The sequence below is a fragment of the Schistocerca gregaria genome, chromosome X (genome assembly GCF_023897955.1).
Source record: "Schistocerca gregaria isolate iqSchGreg1 chromosome X, iqSchGreg1.2, whole genome shotgun sequence".
In the NCBI taxonomy this organism is placed as follows: Eukaryota; Metazoa; Arthropoda; class Insecta; order Orthoptera; family Acrididae; genus Schistocerca; species Schistocerca gregaria.
Window position 1 is genome coordinate 428,025,272 of NC_064931.1, and position 20,010 is coordinate 428,045,281.

Below are 20,010 nucleotides of genomic sequence, written 5' to 3' on the forward strand. Positions count from 1 at the left end.
GGAGCCACCCAACCCACCCCTGCATGTAGACAACCAGGGCGTGTTACTTCACAAGTACAGATACTATGGGCCAGAAGCCCCGTAAATATGCTACTAATGTGTGGGCCAGAAACCTCGTAGAAAAGCTACTAACATGCATGATTCAGTACGTTTAGTGCTGTGTTCGTCCCAACGGGGACAGGAAAAATGTGTACAACGTGGACGGCTCGTGTTTCAGCGCGAGCTGGTAGAGGTGCACCGCTACCGTGGGACGCTGCAACAGCAGCAGCAGCAACAGCAGCAGCAGCAGCAGCAAGACGCCGCAATGGCGCTGCCGACCAGCCTCAAGCGGCGCACGCCAGTGCCGCCCAGGGAGCTGCCTTCACTCCGCTCACAGGTGCTCCTCTCTGTCTCTCTCACTACCTCCCACAGTACGCTGCTCGACATTAAGCTCCAAACTCGATAATGAAGAATCTAACGGGTGCTTACTTGGAAAATGCCCGAGGAGAGTATTAACAACGATGTCTTTAGCAGTGGCGCGACAAAGCAGTGGTGTCATTGATAGAAGTTACGTTGGTTAAGTGGAAGAGTTGGTATGGCGAAAGAATATTGAGTTGACTGTTAGTTTGTGTACACGGTCTTTTTCATAATTACACATCAGAGGATGAAGCAGCCCTCAATCGCTAGGAAAATGTGGTCTGCCAGGACCGTAGACCGACCTATAACAAAACTCTTAGCGAACTGTAAAAAATTCAAGGGCCGTTAACGATGTTTGAGATCGGTGGAGTGTCGTGATAGAATACAACCACTTCAATATATCAGTGCTCATAGCAATTGCAGACAGAACCGGCAAATCAAACATACAAACTCAGGTATCCATGGAAGGGCTCGACAGCGTGACCCTAAATACTCAGAACTTACAATCTATAACTTGAGGCATCTTTTCTAGATCCCTACTAATAAGACTGACAGTGATAACTCACCGTAAGCGCACCTACTTCTAAAAAAGCACTTTGTCTTCAGGCCACGAGTGGCCTACCGGGACCTCCGACCGCTGTGTGATCCTCAGTGGAGGATGTGGATAGGAGGGGAGTGGGGTCAGCACACCGCTCTCCCGGTCATTATGATGGTATTCTTGACAGAAGCCGCTACTATTCGGTCGAGTAGCTCCTCAATTGGCATCACGAGGCTGAGTGCACCCCGAAAAATGGCAACAGTGCATGGCGGCCTGTATGGTCACCCATCCAAGTGCCGACCACGCCCGACAGCGCTCAACTTCGGTGATCTCACGGGAACCGGTGTATCCACTGCGGAAAGGCCGTTGCCATTCACTTGTAAGATGCATGAATTATTAGGTCTGATAGGGTGACTGTCACATCATCATCTTCGAGTGTCTAACCCACATTAATGATGCTCTGATCAGCAACCATGGTATGTAGAGCGGCTGGACCTTCTTAATATTCCCTCTAATGGACCGATGCGGACATTTCAGTGGCGCACACCGTCTGACAAATTCTCATTAAGGCCAACAAGTGCCTGATATCCGCAGGTAAACCTTAAGAGGATGTGGGCACTACAATGTACCTGAGAGAATGGCTGCCATTGATGGTATTGCTCTCACCAATCGTAGCTACTGTGGTTTTCGATGGTGATTCATATCAACCTCTAGCATCACGCATAATCTTGTACCACCATAAACATTCAAAATATGTCCAAGAACATTTATACCCAGACTAAAATTGGACTGTGAGTAGAGTCAATAACGTTCGAATCGGTTAAAGATCTCACTCCCACCAAATCTCACTTGTTTTCTGACTTCAGCTACGACCTCATTCACTTTAATTTACTGTTACATTCCTGTTCATTCTTTGAAGCGTCGTATCAGACGATAGGCAACGCCGGCAGTCTCAGGCACAATTACCGACTGCGGGTACTTCCAACAGACCAGATGGGAATTCTGGGTTGCAGAAACAAGCCGACATTTCAAAAAAATCTTGAGCCTATATTTCATCCCGACAATACCCTATTCCTCCGGTGAATGTGTAAGTTTTCTTCTTTAAATAGCATCTATTGTCTATTTCTTGACTTATCCGTTGACATAACACATCAATTGCTAAAACAATGCAGGATATAGCAACTCGGAATCAACATGAAAGTGCCGCATAGAATTCGGTATCACTGAATTGAGGATTCCGTTGGCGGGAGTGTGGAACCTGTAACTCACAATTACAGTCAACGTCCCTCTAGTTTGATTCTTCTAGATAAATAAACTTTTACATGAGCTTGAGTTCTGTCGCAATTAATCGTGTTATGGGCAATGACGTGAATATTTTATTCTGAAGCTTTATTCATTTATTTCTTGCACCATTAGTCGTGTATGCAAATATCTTATTTTTTCGCGCGTTACTCCATCACAGTGTTGTTGTGAAGCAGTGTACAGTGGAATCTCTGTAACTTTCTTGCATGTTATCCATGTAACACATTATAACAACAAACACCGCCATTGCATTTTCCTAGGAGATAACTGTGAGAAAGACTAACTAATGTCACGCTTTATTACTTTTAAGTAAACTTGTTGAGTCATTTAAACATTGCACCGCTTTAATGACAACAAACGATAGGAAACAACTAAAGTCTCTATTTGCTTATAGCATCGTTAGCTCTGGGCTCCCCAATGCAGAACTACTAGGATTCAGAAGTCTTCTTCGATTTTTGACAACTTGTGCTCAGCAGACAAAACGATGGTGCACTAATAGCCTCAGTGGTATTATTGTGGAATTTTTATCGTCCTCGTAATATTAAGTAGGAGTATTACGAAGTTTCATTTTAGACGAAATATTATGGTATTCGTTACCTCTACTAATGAGTTATAGATCCATATTACCTCCAATAAAGCAGGAAAACAAGTTTCCATTTTTTAGGCCAGGCTACCAGTAACGCACAGGCAAGTTATTCCTTACTTATCCACTCTTCCCTCTCGCTAAGACAGAACGTCTGTGGAGTGGAACTGGTTCCCTCCTCTCTTTGTTAACCTCTGTGGCAGAGCTAGTACGAGGGCGTGCTGAAAAGTAATGTCTCCAAATTTTTTATGTGAAAACTTTTAAAGTGTATTAAATAAGGCATAGGAGGGGGAGTATTCACTGCAGTTGACAAAAATGTTGTCTCTAATGAGGTCGAAGTTGAGTGTGATAGTGAAGTTATCTGGTATCTTATAATAGGTGTAGCTGAATATAAGTAAATTTTTGAATGTTTTTACCTACCACCCGATTCTGCTGTGGCAGTTATAGCGTCATTCAAAGAAACTATACGGTCAATATCGCGTAAATATCCAGATCATGCAATACCAGTTCGAAGTGGCTTTAACCTACAGAGTATAGATTGAGATGCCTGTGGATTCATTGTTGTTTTTACAGACAGACAGTCATGTGAAGTACTTTTGATCACGTTTTCTGAAAACTGTCTTGAGCAACTAGCTCGGCAGCTCCTACGCAATGGAAATATCTTAGACCTCGTAGCTACAAGCAGACCGAATCGTAACGACAATGTCAGTACAAAAACGGGGATTCGCGAGTATGATGTGAGTATAGCAACTGTGATGACGAAAATTAATAAATTAGTGAATAACGCTAGGACAGTGGTTCTACCAGATAAAGCAAATAAGCAGTTATTAGCATTTCACTTAGGCAGCGAAATTGGATCACTTTGTTCCAGTAAGACTGATATAAAGGAATTATGGGCAAAGTTAAAGCAGATTGTAAAAAGTGGTCTGGAGAGTTATGTGCGTAGTACGTGGATAAAGAATGGAAAAGACACACCATGGTTTGATAACGAAATTCGAGAAGGTGTTAGGAAGCAGGGGTTGCTACACTGTCCGCTGAAAAGAGATGGCACAAATGACTACAAGCAAAGATTAGTAGAGATTCGTGCGTCTGTGAAAAGATCTGTGAGCGAAGCATATTGCTATCACCGTCACACCTCAGCAAAAGATCTGGCAGAGAACCCGTGAAAATTCCAGTCTCATGTAAAATCGCAAAGCGCATCTAAGGCTTCCATTCAGACCCGTGTTGACGAGTCTGGTGTGGCAGCTGAAGATACCAAACTAAAAGCCAAAGTTTTAATTTTCACGTTCAAGAAATCGTTCACGCAGAAGAGTCGTACTAATATACCGACATTTGACCATCGGATACATTACCGTATGGGCGACATTCGCTACTGACCATTAAAATTGCTACACCAAGAAGAAATGCAGATGATAAACGGGTATTCATTGGACAAATGCCCTCTAGTCTAGACGGTGCCCTCTAGTGGCACGGTAGAGCTTTGCAAACATGTATACATGTAGAATAAAGATGTAGAATGTTAAAAACTTTTTTTGTATTTGAAAGAGCTGAAAGAGTTTTCACATTAAGAAATCCGAAGCATTACTTTTCAGTACGCCCTTCTATGACCTACTTTCTGCATTCCTCTCTGGCAGGGCTAAGTAAATACCTTGAATCATGTTAGAGTTTCTGGATCCGAGTATTTAAAACCATGGTGTTATCTTGCTTACACCACTCCTCTCTTTATGCCATGGCAGAATGTCAGCGGAGTGGGGGTAGTTCCCTCCCTCTCCCTGTCGTCCTCCATGGCAGATTTAATATAGCCTGCTCCCTGTTACCATACAGTGACAAAGATACATCTTGAATCAAATTAGAGTTTCTGGATCTGAATACTTATATTCATGACGTGACCTCATATCAATAAAAATGGGTGCTAATACATTATATTACTGCTACTAGTTTTGGTTATCCCCTTAGTGAGAATCATAGCTATCGATGATGGCTAAATTTTCGAGCGGTAGTTACATGGGAAGGGTAAGAAACTGGGCGTGATTTTTGTGAAATGTTTGCCTGTAGTAATTTAGGGAAATTATGAAATTCCGAAACAAACATGTTACAACACCCTCATTGTCATTGTAGCGAGAAAGAAGCACTTCTCTGGGCGGTATCAATAACCTGGTGTCTTGCTGTTTCGGTAAGTCCTTCGCAGCACAGCAGTAGCGCTCAGTCGCCAGGTTCCATATAGGTGGTGATTCTGCTGAAGTGGAGTGTTTAGGGATGCCAGTTGTTAATTGTCAACAACGTTTGTACTATACTTGTTTTAATTCAGAAATTGCTTTCTCACACACGTCACAGAATCAGAATTTTCCATATGGCGGCTCGGAGCTACGCCGTTATATTCGACCTTTTACCACATTAACACAGTTTTCTGACTTTGCATAATGATAGACACGTGGCGTTCTTTATACCTTGTTTAACAGTTGAGATATGCACTCGCTACCGTTCTTTTAGAGCCGCCCAGGTTACTCGACCGTGCGTTTTGAGTGGCTCCTCGCGCCTAGCTTACCCTATCTTCCCGAAGAATAAGAGAAACCCCCCCTTTCTCCCTCAGCCAATAAGGACACTTCTCTCGTTTTATATATATATATATATATATATATATATATATATATATATATATATATATATATATATGGCGTAACCAAAAGATACAGCGAAACTTTCAGGAAACATTCCTCACATACAAAGAGAGAAAATATGTTATGTGAACATGTGTCCGGAAACTCTTACTTTCCATGTTAGAGCTCATTTTAGTTTCGTCAGTATGTACTGAACTTCCTCGATTCACCGCCTGTTGGCCCAACTGAAGGAAGGTAATGTTGACTTCGGTGCTTGTGTTGACATGCGACTCATTGCTCTACAGTACTAGCATCAAGCACATCAGTACGTAGCATCAACAGGTTAGTGTTCATCACGGACTGTGCGGCTGGTTCCGACGGAGTTTCGAGTCCTCCCTCGGGCATGGGTGTGTGTGTTTGTCCTTAGGATAATTTAGGTTAAGTAGTGTGTAAGCTTAGGGACTGATGACCTTAGCAGTTAAGTCCCATAAGATTTCACACACATTTAACTCCTTGCTGACGCTTAATTGTTAAATGTACATGTAGCCTGCCTGCTACTGAGCAGTCCGGAGTGCATAAATATGCCTAATACTTGGCTTAAACACGTGAAGGGAATGCACATATGCATTACACTGTCTCGACAACGATTTGAACTCGAACCCTCGAAAGTAGGAATGAGTCGTTTAATCTACCACTTTAATTGCGGTATTTAAAGATCAAGCCTTAGCTGTATTGGAAGAAGGTGGAACAGGAGAACTGGCCATTGAATTGTTGAAGGAGCTATTTAGGAATTCGCCTGAAACGTTGCAGGATAATGGAGGAAGGCCTGAATCTATGAGACTGACGAGGCTATTTCCAAATATGAGTAAATCCCGATCGATAGAATAGTGTCTTAAACACTATGCCTCTACGTCTGGTAATTTCGTTGTCTGTGCAAGGAACCACTGCAAATACGATCTATTTTCGTCTGATCGTTCCAAAACCATTGAATTTCACCACTCCAGATTCAAATTACTGTTCGCGGTCCTGTGAACAGTGTCAAGGACATGATAGACGTTGTTTGCACCACTTGTAAATGGCTGCAGATTCAGTTTGATGCAGTCAGTGATCTGTCGGCACTTGTATGACCTTGGAAACCCAGTCACCTCTCACTGCTAGTTGTTCGCTTACTTCTGTACCAGAGCTTCAATAGTAGTCCCTTTCCGGCGTTTAATATTTTTATGCTGCTCAGTCATCCGTGTTATACAGCGTATCGTTAAGAAAACTAAATAGCAGATACCAGTGTACGAAGGGACTTACCCGGATAGCCGCATGCGTTAAAATGCTGGTTGCCGGATTTGGGGAGTTGCGTTGGTCCCGGATGGAATTCGCCCAGTGGATTAACGACGAGTACCGGTGTGTCGGCCAGTCAGGACGTGTTTTTAGGCGGTTTCCCACATCTGACAAGGTAATTACCCGAATGGTACCCACGTCTCGCCTGACATACATGCGTTAAAATGCTGGTTGCCGGATTTGGGGAGTTGCGTTGGTCCCGGATGGAATTCGCCCAGTGGATTAACGACGAGTACCGGTGTGTCGGCCAGTCAGGACGTGTTTTTAGGCGGTTTCCCACATCTGACAAGGTAATTACCCGAATGGTACCCACGTCTCGCCTGACATACACGATTCACAAACATTTCCAAAAAGTTCTCACAGTTCCACATGGATAACACTATATGCCAACAGCTATGGTTCCGTTCAGATGGGGAACAGAGGGAAGGGGGAGGGGGCGGCCACAGTCGACCGCAAACATTTGCTAAGTCCAGCTTAGCATGACGACCACGTGAAGATACCGGATAAGGCCAGGAAAAAGAAGAAACAGGAGGACATACCAGTTATGAAGGACTTCAGACAGCAAGATACACGTCACTAGGACAGTCCGAGTAACTTTTACTGAATGCTGGACTACACTTCAAAGTAACGCATGTACATGACACTATTTTTCAACATAGTCTCCAAGTCTCTATAAAAAAAATTTCAGTACGTTCTACCAAAAGTTCAGGTCCTCGACGGTACAAAGCCGCTCCTTTGTCACAGAGCCATTTCAGAATCGCTGCGTTATCGTCCTCATCATTAGAAAATATCACCTCCCTCCCCCCTCCTCCTAAAGTTCGCTGAAAAGGGTTTGTAATAGCATGGTACGAGATTTGGAATTCCCGATCAGCAACACCCACGGCCTTGGTCAAATTGACACCATTTCGCTACGGCGAGACTCTATATTACATTTGGTTCATACGTCGCCAGAAATTCATGGTAAATCTGTGTGCAATTTAGACGTTTTGCCCACAAGAATCGTACTGTCCCACGAACTCAACATTACAGTAGGTTTCATGTTGCCGCGCCATTTCAGACGCGCACACTGATACACCTGTTACACGCACCGCAGCAAAACTATGACTGCAGGTAACCCAGAATATGTACTCTCTTCTGATAATACGCAACTTTTGGTGCGCAATGGTCATCGAGTGGGACGAACGTGCTACTCACTTTCTGAATTCCGTACGTACAGAAAAATTTTACAAAATTCTCTTCGCATTCCTCATGTTAGCTTCAAAACTTTGCAGTTTTCCATTACGTTTATACCGAATTGAGAGGCATATTGAGAGTGCAATGGTAGTCTTCAGTAGACAGTAATAAAGAATATGGTACTATTCGCCACGGAATTTGAATCCCTGCCAGACGTCATGGACGTCGAAGATCCCTAGAGGTCTCTGCACCATCGTGCCGTAAGCTGTGGCGGCGCGCGCATCCTGGCCCACATTTAGTCTAAGGGCGCCACAGTGGTTTCAGCGGCCAATAGCAGCGCCCCCGATAGAGTACTTAAGCGCCTGCCTCTCACTCAGCCAGCTCCAGCTTAACTCCCGTCGCTCTGCCATTTTTGTCTCCCTTGACCTCGAAAAGGCCTACGACCGTGTCTGGCATCCCAGTCTCCTGTTTAAACTCCAAACCTACGCCCTTCCTATTAATTACATCGGTCTGATAGCCTCCTTCCTCTCCCACCGCCCCTCCTATGTTACCATCCATAATGCCAATTCCCACACCTTCTACCCCTCTGCCGGTGTGCCCCAGGGCTCTGTCCTCTCCCCTCTCCTCTACCTTCTGTACATGGCAGATATGCCCCAACCCCCCCCCCCCCCCCTCCAGTACACCTCTTGCAATATGCTGATGACACCGCATTCCTCGTCGTCGCTCGTACCCTCCAACGGTTCCAGCGCCTTCTCCTGAATCACCTTGACCTTTTTGCTCCATGGTGTAACCAGTGGCTCCTGACCATCAATCCTTCCAAGACCCAGGCAATCATCGTAGGTCGTACCACTCGCTCCTTCTGGCTCCTGGATTCCTCCCTTCTGTCTGCGCCCATCCTGTCCGCCTCACCCCCACCCTCACCTACCTTGGCCTCACCATTGACCGTCACCTCATCTGGATCCCTCATCTCCACTCCATCCAATCCAAAGTCCACCACCGCCTCCGACTCCTCAAACCCCTCTCTGGCCGGACATGGGGGTTGCACCCATCTACCATCCTCCACACCTACAAATCCTTAATCAGTCCCATCCTCTGCTATGCCAGTCCTGCATGGATATCTGCTCCCCCCCAAATTCTATAAGTCCCTCCAGATCCTTGAGCATCATGCACTCCACATCGCCTTCCATATACGCCTCCCGTCCCCCACGCAGATCCTCTATGATCTCATCCCTTTCCCCCATCTGCTCCTATTCCTCGAACATATCTACACCTCCCGCCGCCTTGAACCCCCTTACCCCTTGGTTGCTCTTCTCCTCTCCCATCCCCACCCCCTACCACGTCTTCACTGTTGTATCCCCCCTACCCTCCATCTCTGCACCCTACATCTCCTTTCCCAAGGTGGCTTTCATCAACTCCCCCTCCCGGAGTATGCCCTCTCTTCCTCCATTTATCCCTCCTATCAACTCTGATCCTCACTCCCCCTCCTTTCTTCTGTGCTTTTCCTAGGCTCCCTCTCCCCCCCTTCCTTCCTCTTTTTTCCCCACCTCCCCTCTCGCTGCCCCCTTCTCTCCCCCGAGTCCTTTTGCATTTCCCTCCACTGCCTCTTCTTATTCCCCCTCGTGTCTGCCCTGCCCCTCTCCCCCCTTATGAGTCCTCTCCCTGCTTGGTTCCTCCCCTTTCGTTTTCTCCTCTCCTCCCTCCTTGTTTTTTCCCCCTCCTCCAGGTCCCGCCCCCCATCTGCCTTTGGCTCGGGAGTGTCATATTTGTGCCACCATTTTCGTGCAGTGTTTTACAGTGTGTTTTCCAGTGAGTGTTCCGTGGTGTGTCTTTAGGGACGTGTAGCGAACAGCCATCATACTGTCGCTGGGTGTGATTCTTTTATCTCTTGCGAACAGAAACCAGACTGTCGCCATGTTTTTTAATTGTGTGTCTACTATGTTACTTGTCCGGTTCCTGTGTATTTTATCGATATTGCCAACCCCTTTTGCTTTCTGTTTTAACTGTCCACATTTTTACGCCGTTTTACACTTGAAGTCATCATTTTATCGCCTGTTTTTCCTTGTTTCTTTCTTCTTCCTTTTCTTACAAAAAAGTCTGTAGGCTGTAGAGCAGCGTACTAAGCTGCTGCCAGCCCGCCCCCCTTCGGGGGGAATTGAAAATCAACAAAGAAAAAAAAGCTCAGCCAGCACCACCCCTTCCTTTCGCCTCCTTGATTTCTATCTCACCGTCTATGGCCGTCCTATCGCCCTCACCCCCACTCTCAAGTACCTTGGCGTCACCCTCAACCGTCGCCTCTCCTGGACCCCCCATCTTCGGACAATCCAAGTCAAGGCACACTCCTGACTCCATTTCCTGAAGCTCCTTTCGGGCCGTACGTGGGGTCTGGACCCATCCACCATCCTCCACACCTATAAATCCCTCATCCGCCCTATCCTTTGTTACGCCCATCTGGCCTGGATCTCCGCCCCTCCTACTTTTTATAAATCCCTTCAAATCCTTGGACGACATGCTCTCCGCCTCGCCTATCGCATCTGTCTCCCCTCCCCCACGCGGATCCTGTACGATCTCATTCAGTTCCCCCACCTCCTCCTTTTCCTTGAAAGGATACGAATCCTGTAGACTGCCCGCAAACTCGACCCTCCTCACCCTCTTGTCTCGCCCATCCTCTCCCACCCCAGCCCACTGCCGCATCTGTATTCCCACGTCCCAACCAGTCTCCATCTCTCCACCCTCCTTACCCTCTCCCAAGGTGGCTTCCGCCAGCTCCCCCTCCCTGATGATGTCCTCCTTCCCCCCATCTACCCCTCCTATCAACTTTGATCCTCCCCGCCCCCACTTCCTGTGTCCTTTCCTTTTGGCTCCCTCCCTCACTTCTCCTTCTTTTTCCCCCATCCTCTTCCTCCACCCCTCTTCCCGTGGGCTTCCCCCCTTTTTTATCTTCCCCTCATCTGTCTAGTTTCCCCCCAACTGCTCTCAGCTGTGGTATGTCATATCTTAGCGCAGTGTTCCAGTGCATGTCCAGTGTTGTTTCATATTTTCCCGTGTTGCGAACAGAAACCATGCTGTCGCTGGGTGTGACTTTTATGTCCTTTGCGAACAGAAACCAAACTGTCGCCGTGTTTTTTTTTTAATCGTCTGTCTATTATTTTACCTGTCTGCTTTCTATGTATTTTTATCAACATCATCATCCCTTTGTTCTGTTTTAGGTTCTACGATTTTTTTTCGCCATGTTACCCTTTAAGTCTTTGCTTTTATCGCCTGTTTTTAATTATGTATTATCTTCACTTTTTTAAAACAAAATCTGTAGGGTGAAGAGCGGCATACTAAGCTGCTGCCAGCCCGTCCCCCTTTGGGGAGGAAGGGATCGAAATTCAATAAAGGAAAAAAAAAAGCTCATCCAGGTTACGGCTGAAAAGGGACGCCAGCATGCCCTCAAACAGCCCTCGTTCCTCCTTCAGAGGAGGAAATGAAAAATGCCAAAAAAAAAAAAAAACCCTCAGCCAGCCAGTCTAACCTTGCGTACGTCTGTGTTTGGACTCATCGCCTCGCCTTAGATAGCTCATTTACTTTTTTCTTCTCTGTACGAGTGGGCGTGGTTGTTAGGTTTTTCTTGTGACTCCGTTGTTTCGATATTGTTGTTATTCGTTCCGTCCTGCGTTTGTCGTGTCCGTCCTCTTCCGTTGTGTTGTTTGCGGGCCTCTCCGCAGGTTCCGCCGCGCTTTCGTCATTTCAAACCCGCGATTGTTCCGGTCGCCGTTACAACAAAGAACTTTTCGATAATACATTTCCAGGTTCACAGTTTCAAATTACGAGGAACAGTCAAATTAAAATCTAACACCCGCCAAAAAGGAACCATGGAACTGTCACATTCAAAAGTAATCGTAACACTTGTTAATACATTTATCCCACTGAGAGACGAGCCGATCAAATCCTGTTTCGAAGAACGGCCGGTGACAGATTCACAATTGTCGTCCGACTGAAACCGACGTCCACGTACGTCTTTCTTCAAGTCGCCAACCATGTGAAAATCACATGTTGGAAGATCCGGCCTCTATGAAGGACACTGAAGTGTTTCCCAACCAACTCGCTGAAACGCAGCCTTCGTCCGATTGGCAATGAAGGAATGGGTGTTATCGAGCAACAGGATGATTCCTTCCGACAGCATTCCAACAGCCCGATGGCAAATGGCAAAGCCAACAGTGGAGCCATCCCACATCTCCTCCGCCAAAGACATCCAGTGCTCTTCACCCAAGTTCCAGTACGGTCCTGAGGACCTTCCTCTTTGACTGCAGAGCCCCTCTGCTCATATAGTTCCTCGAGCGTGGAACCTCAATCAGTGCTCAGTACCATGAAAACACTTTGCAGAAAATGCGACGCACCGTAGGGTCATAACTCCCAGGTATGCTGTCGGATGGAACCATCCTGTTGCACGATAACACCCGCCCTCACACTACCAAACGGACGAAGACTACGCTTCAGCAATTTGATTGGGAAACACTGTATAGAGCCCGGATCTTTCACCGCGTGATTTCCACATCTCTGGCGACCTGAAGAAAGACATGCGTGGTCGTTGATTTCAGTCGATCAACGAGGTGGAAGAGTGAGTGCGGTTGTGGATCCCGTCAGCGGCCGACCGCCGTCTCTGAAACAGGTATTGACTGTCTCGTCTTTCATTGGAATAAATGTCTAAATGCCTGTGGTGATTACTTTCGTGGAGGGTTTTGGAGTTTCATTTGAATGCCCCTTATAGTGACATTGAGCTGTTATGGACTGACAGTCACTTCTGTCATTTTATAAAAAAAAAAAAAAATAATGGAAAAGGTCAGTAGAAATATCATGTTGTTTTATAACGATGTCGTGCTGTCCTTTCCGAAACAAGTTTTGAATCGAACTTCTGTTCATCAAACAAAACGGAGAAGCATGGGAAGCAAATCATCGGAGGAATCTGGAAGCAAGGCGACCGACAAGTTTGGAGATCACGAAGAGAAGAGATTACTCGTGCATTAAAGTGTAGACAATATTTAAGGTAATTGCAGAAGGAGGCCAGGTGGTTCACTAGGAGCCACAATTGCGCCTTGAGATACACGACTAATTCATGAATGTTGCGGTGCGTTATCTGATGACTATGATGATTCACGGGAAGCAAGCAGCTCCAATCTTGAAATAAAGGTGGGGCATCTTTGCTGGATCAGATGTCGTCCGAGATATCAAAGCCAGTTTCATCTATAAAGTAACGTGGTCTATTGGCTTGCGTTGCTGCCTTGTATCATGGGGTTCTGGGTTGGATTCCCGTCCGGGTTCTGGATTTTTTCTGCACAGGGACTGGGTGTTTGTGTTGTCTTCATCATTTCATGATCCTCATCATCATTTGTAACAGTGGCTAGATTGGATTGTGTAAAAATTAGGACTTTTTAAAGGCGCTGATGACCTCGCAGTTGAGCGCCCCACAAACCAAACTTCATCATCATCCATATCGGAATAATGTAAATTGTTAAAGATATTGTCAGGAACCCGGTAATAATTTTAAATTGGCCATTGTCCTAGATTGATACGGTACAACCTCCTCCTCTTGACATTTGTAGTACAAAGGCGCCCGAGAAAAGCTGTATATAACACGGTGAAAGTCATTTTTCTAAGTCTAGACTACTCACTATGCAGAAATCTGAATACTAGCGGATCCACAGTGCAACGGTGAAGCCGTGAGTTGCTGATAAAAACAGTAGTTCGGCAGTGCGCTCTGTTGCGTAGTTGTTCCAGGTCTCAGTAATAGGTGGCGATGTTCCCCTGTAACGTATTTTACAGCAAAGTGAAAGAATGGTGGTGAGTGTTTGCAGGCTGTCAGGATTCAAAAAAAGTGTTTAATTGGATTGTAGGAGGTATCAATGAAAATTTTATATATTCTTTTAAGAAGTAATGCCAAAGCGTAGCGTTTTACAGACCGAGTTCTCCCAGATCACAGGTAGTGGCGGTGCTTTGGAAGGGCTGCTTGAAATCTTTTGACTTCCAAATCTGCCAGAATGCTGCAGCTAGGATTTGCTGGACCGCCTCCGTGATGAGTTGCAGTCGCGTGAAAACATAATTATTTGCTATAAAGACTTTTTCAAGGCATTTAAAATGCTTCATGCTTTGTTCACGTAGTGAAGCTTTAATATACTGAAACTTCACGAGTCCGGTAGTTGTTCTTAGGCCCTGTGGCGTTCCCTTCCGGATCTCAGCGTGTGCCAGCCAGTAGCGGCTGATCGACAGACAGAATGATTACGTATGTGGTTGTAGAATGAGTGAATTTGGGGAGGGAGATCGACGGACACCTACTCATAAGTATGGGTAGCAGTGCCAAGGAGAGAATCCTCACCGGTATATCTAGCAGCTTGTATGTATAGCGTTTTTGTTGTAACTTTGTTGTTGTCTTTCACGTAAATGATGTTAAAATGTATCAATAGACTGCATAGTCAGAGTGGTCGTTCTTACAAGGGGCAATTTGCAAACATTTCCGAACCACTTCGCCCAGGAAACAGCCGCTGAGTTTATCTTCGTAGACTTTTCTGGGACTAGGTAGATCAACGAACATGGTGTACCTTGAATAAAGTGTAAGTGTTGATAAAGTATGCTTGCGGTAGTGTACCAAATGGGACAAATGGCTCTGAACACTATGGGACTTAACTGCTGTGGTCATCAGTCCCCTAGAACTTAGAACCAATTAAACCTAACTAACCTAAGGACATCAAACACATCCATGCCCGAGGCAGGATTCGAACCTGCGACAGAAGCGGTCGCGCGGTTCCAGACCGTAGCCCCTAGAACCGCTAGGCCACTACGGCCGGCTAGTCTACCAAGCTGTCGGAGATGGTGATCACGTAAATTCAAGAATGTTTGCATTTTCTTTCACGAGTAATTTTGCAACATGTCTCCGGGCATGGATTGTGTCATTCTGGGTATATATGTGGTGAAACGTGTGTTTTCTGCAGACCATCAAATGAGAAGCAGACCGACATCTTTCATTATGGATGGAGCTACTATCTCCCACTAATTGCTGGACAATGTCCTAAGTGAGCTGGAGGTCCTCACCGTTAGCAAGAACAACAGTCACGTAATCCGCTTAGGTTCTCGTGCACACTTTTTTTTCTTTGTTTTTGAGTTATGTCTTCTGGCTGGTTTGATGCGGCCCGCCAACCTCTCCACCTCAGAGTAGCGCTTACACCCAACGTACTCAGTTTGTTGGAGCCATTCCAATCTCTGTCTTCCCCTACAGTTTTCATCCTATGAACCTCTCTCTAGTGCTGTGGAAGTTATCCGCTGTCGTCTTAACACACATCTTATCATTCTTTCCCTTCTTCTTGTCAGCATTTTCGATATATTCCTTTTATCGTTGTCTCTGCAGTCTCCTCATCTATTATCTTACCAGTTCACCTAATATTCAAAATCCTTCTGTAGCACTAAGTCTCAAAAGTTTCGATTTTACACTTTTCCCGTATCGTTATAATCCGTGATCCACTGCCATATAATGCTGTGCTACAAAGATACATTCTCACAAATTTTTCCTCAGGTTAAGGCGAACACTAGCAAAAATCTTTTGGCCAAGAGTGCTCCTTTTCCCTGGACTAGTCTGCTTTTAATGTCATTTTTGCTTCGTTATCCATGAGTTGTTTTGCTTCCAAAGTAGCAGAATTCCTTAAGTTCGTCTACTCCGCTGTAATCAGTTTCATTTTTAAGTTTGTCGCTAATCTCGTTACTGCTACTCCTCTTAGTTTCGTCGCTTTTTGATTTACTCCCAATCCATATTCAGTACGTAATAGACCATTCACTACATTCCACATGTCCTGTAATTCTTCTGCAGTTTCACTGAGGATGGCAATGTCGTCAGTGAGTCGAATCATTAGCATCCTTTAACCCTGAATTTTAATCTCACTGTTCATCCTTTCTGTTGTTCCTCTTATGCTTCTTCGACGTATACATTGCACAGTAGGGGGGAAGGGTTGCATCCTTGTCTTACCTCCTTTCTGACCCTAGAACTTTGTTCATAGTTCATCGTTCTTGTTATTACCTCTTGGTTCTGGTACGTCTTGTATATCATCCGTATTTCCCTATGGCTTACAGCCATTTTTCAAAGACTATTAAACAGCTTGCACCACTTTACACTGTCGAACGCTTTTTCCAGATCGGCAAATCCTATGAACGTTCTTGATTTTTCTTAATTCTTGCTTCCATTATCAAGTGCAACATCGTAACTACCTCTCTGGTGCCTTTACCTTCCAGAAAACCAAACTGATGGTCATCTAACAGGTCTTCAAGTTTCTTTTTCATTCTTTCATATATATTACTGGCAATTAAAATTGCTACGCCACGAAGATGACTTGCTACAGACGCGAAATTTAACCGACAACAAGAAGATGCTGCGATATGCAAAAGATTAGCTTTTCAGAGCATTCACACAAGGTTGGCGCCGGTGGCGACACCTACAACGTGCTGACATGAGGAAAGTTTACAACCGATTTCTCATACACAAACAGCAGTTGACCGGGTTGCCTGGTGAAACGTTGTTGTGATGCCTCGTGTAAGGAGGAGAAAGGCGTACCATCACGTTTCCGACTTTGATAAAGGTCGGATTGTAGCCTATCGCCAATGCGGTTTATCGTATCGCGACATTGCTGCTCGCGTTGGTCGAGATCCAATGACTGTTAGCAGAATATGGAATCGGTGGGTTCAGGAGGGTAATACGGATCGCCGTGCTGGATCCCAACGGCCTCGTATCACTAGCAGTCGAGATGACAGGCATCTTATCCGCATGGCTGTAATGGATCGTGCAGCCACGCCTCGATCCCTGAGTCAAGAGATGGGGACGTTTGCAAGACAACAACTATCTGCACGAACAGTTCGACGACGTTTGCAGCAGCATGGACTATCAGCTCGGAGACCATGACTGCGGTTACCCTTGACGCTGCATCACTGACAGGAGCGCCTACGATGGTGTACTCAACGAAGAACCTGGATGCGCGAATAACAAAACGTCATTTTTTCGGGTGAATCCAAGTTCTATTTACAGCATCATGATGGTCGCATCCGTGTTTGGCGACATCGTGGTGAATGCAAATTGGAAGCTTGTATTCGTCATCCCCATACTGGCGTATCATCCGGCGTGATGGTATGGGGTGCCATTGGTTACACGTCTCGGTCACCTCTTGTTCTCATTGACGGCACTTTGAACAGTGGACGTTACATTTCAGATGTGTTACGACCCGTGGCTCTACCCCTCACTCGATCCCTGTGAAACCCTACATTTCAGCAGAATAGTGCACGACCGCATGTTGCAGGTTCTGTACGGGCCTTTCTGGATACAGAAAATGTTCTACTGTTGCCCTGGCCAGCACATTCTCCAGATCTCTCACCAACTGAAAACGTCTGGTCAATGGTGGCCGAGCAACTGGCTCGTCACTATGCGCCAGTCACTATTCTTGATGAACTGTGGTATCGTGTTGAAACTGCATGGGCAGCAGTACCTGTACACGCCATCCAATCTCTGTTTGACTCAATGCCTAGCCGTATCAAGGCCGTTATTACGGCCAGAGGTGGTTGTTCTGGGTACTGATTTCTCAGGATCAATGCACCTAAATTGCGTGAAAATGTAATAATATGTCAGTTCTAGTATAATGTATTTGTCCAATGAATACCCGTTTATCATGTGCACATCTTCTTGGTGTAGCAATTTTAATGGCCAGTAGATATATACATTTTTTGTCAGCAACTTAGACTGCTGAGCTGTTAAGCTAACTGTACGACAATTCACGCATTTAACTGCCCTTGTTATCTTCTGGATTGCGTGGATGTTATTCTTCCGAAAGTCTGATGGTAAGTCTCCAGTCTCATAGACTCTTCTAATCAACTTGAATAGTCGTTTGGTTGCCGTTTTCCCTAATGATTTTAGAAATTCTAAAGGAATGTTATCTATATCTGTTGCCTTATTTTATCGTAAGTCTTCCAAAGTTCTGCTAAATTCTGGCTCAAATACTGGAACCCTTGTTTATTCCACACTGACTTCCATTTTTTCTTGTATCACGTTGTGGGGTAAGTCCTCCCTCACGTACCGGCCTTAAATGTACTGATTCCACCAGCCCGCTCGCTCCTCTGTTTAACAGTGGAACTTTATTGCAGTCTTAATGTTGAGACAATTTCTTTTCATTTCACCAAAGACTGTTTTGACTTTTCTATAAGCTGAATCAGTCCCTAACATATCTTTTTCTATTTCTTCACATTTTTCCAGCACGCCTATCAACTTAGCTTCCGTGCACATCTTATTTAGGCGCTACAGTCTGGAACCGAGCGGCCGCTACGCTCGCAGGATCGAATCCTGCCTCGGGCATGGATGTCTGTCCGGTCCTTAGGTTAGTTATGTTTAATTAGTTCTAAGTTCTAGGCGACTGATGACCTCAGAAGTTAAGTCGCATAGTGCTCAGAGCCATTTGAACCACATCCTATTTATTTGATTCCTAAGTGACTTACGTTGTTGTATTTCCGTCTTTCCCTGACATTTTTGTACATGACCTCTTCCGTCAATCAGTTGAACTATTTCTTCTGTTATCCAAGGTTTCTTCGCAGCTAGTTTCTTTGTACCTATATTTTTATGTATAACTGCAGTGATTGCTCTTTTTAGAAAAGTCCATTCCTCTCCCGTTGATTGCCTACTGTAGTATTTATTATTGTAGTATCCACAGTCTTGGAGACCTTAACACTCATCTCATTCTTCCTCAGTACTTCAGTATCCCACATCTTTCCACTGTGACTCCTTAGGACTGCTCTCTTACACTTCAGTCTGTTCTTCAACATTAGTAACTTGTTATCTGATTCTGTATCTGCTCCCGGGTTCACTTTACAATCCAGTATCTCATTTCGGAATATCTGCCTGAAAATGGTATATTTCAGCTGCAGTTTTCCCGTGCCTCCAGACGTTTCCAAAATATATATGCTCATGCAATTTTTAAACAGTGTTTTCACTATTAGTAGCTGAAATTTATTGTAGAACGCAATTAGTATTCCTGCTTTCTCATTCTTACTACCAAGCTCATTTTCTCTCGTAACTCTTTCTTTAATTATTTCCGCGAGTACTGCATTCCAATCCTCTATGGTTATCAGTTTATCCATTTCCTTTACATGCCGAAACAGCTGTTGAATATCCTCATACACCTTCTCCATCTCTTCATCTTCTACATGAGACGTCGACATGAATACCTGAACTATTGTTGTCAGTGTTAGTTTGCTATCGATTCTGATGAGAACAACCCTATTACTGAACTGTTCACAGTAACTCACTCTGTGCTCTATCTTCCTATCCATGACGAATCCTACTATCGTTATAAAATTTTCAGCTGCTGTTAATATTATTCTGTATTCGTCTGACCAGAAATCCCTATCTTCTTTCTGTTACACTTCACTGACTCCGTTAAATCTAGACTGAGCCTTTCTGTTTCCCTTTTCATAAGTTCTAGCTTCCCAACCACGTTCAAATATTTGACATTCGAAGTTCGAACTCGTAAAGTTTCACCCTTTCGTTGGTTATTCAACCTTTTTCTCATTACTTCCTCCCCTTGGCAGTGGCTATGACATGATACATTGATGGTCGCTCCTGCACTAAACCATTATGTGTACGCGCTCTGACCATAGGTCCTTCAATGTTGCGGCGAGAGAGGGATGGGAGCTATACCTTGGCATGATTCACCATCGCCTGGTGCTCTGGCGAATGCGACATCATAGTACATTCCCAGAGAATGGTGAAATAAAATTCATGATTTCCTCGCCGGTAGGCTGCAACCTCCCTTCGATAACCAATGAAGGCATTGCGGAGGGCAGGCTTTGCACAGAGCACCCACCAAGACAGGGCAGACTAATAGGTATCATTGTATCCACGGCAAGCTGTCGACGTGGTCTCGATGAGCTGCCAGTGGTTGGGTGAAGTAAGGTGAATCGTGTTCAGTTTCCATGGTCCACGGCCACGCCACACCTTTTGGCAGCAGAGACTGATGGCGCAGATATATGTGTCATGGTCAGAGAAAGCTATGGGCCAGACTTTAACAGCCTGCATCCCACTGACAATATCGAGG

General features: G+C 45.2%; 1 protein-coding gene across 3 annotated transcripts in view; it reads left to right on the forward strand.

Moving 5' to 3' along the window:
• The window catches only part of LOC126298705 (histone-lysine N-methyltransferase 2D-like), a 156,073-nt gene that overhangs the window by 36,302 nt on the left and 99,761 nt on the right, over positions 1–20,010 (forward strand). For all 3 annotated transcript variants that reach the window (XM_049990130.1, XM_049990131.1, XM_049990132.1), the window contains exon 4: positions 218–376. In XM_049990130.1, coding sequence (XP_049846087.1) covers positions 218–376 — 159 coding nt within the window. The remainder of the gene's footprint in view (positions 1–217; positions 377–20,010) is intronic.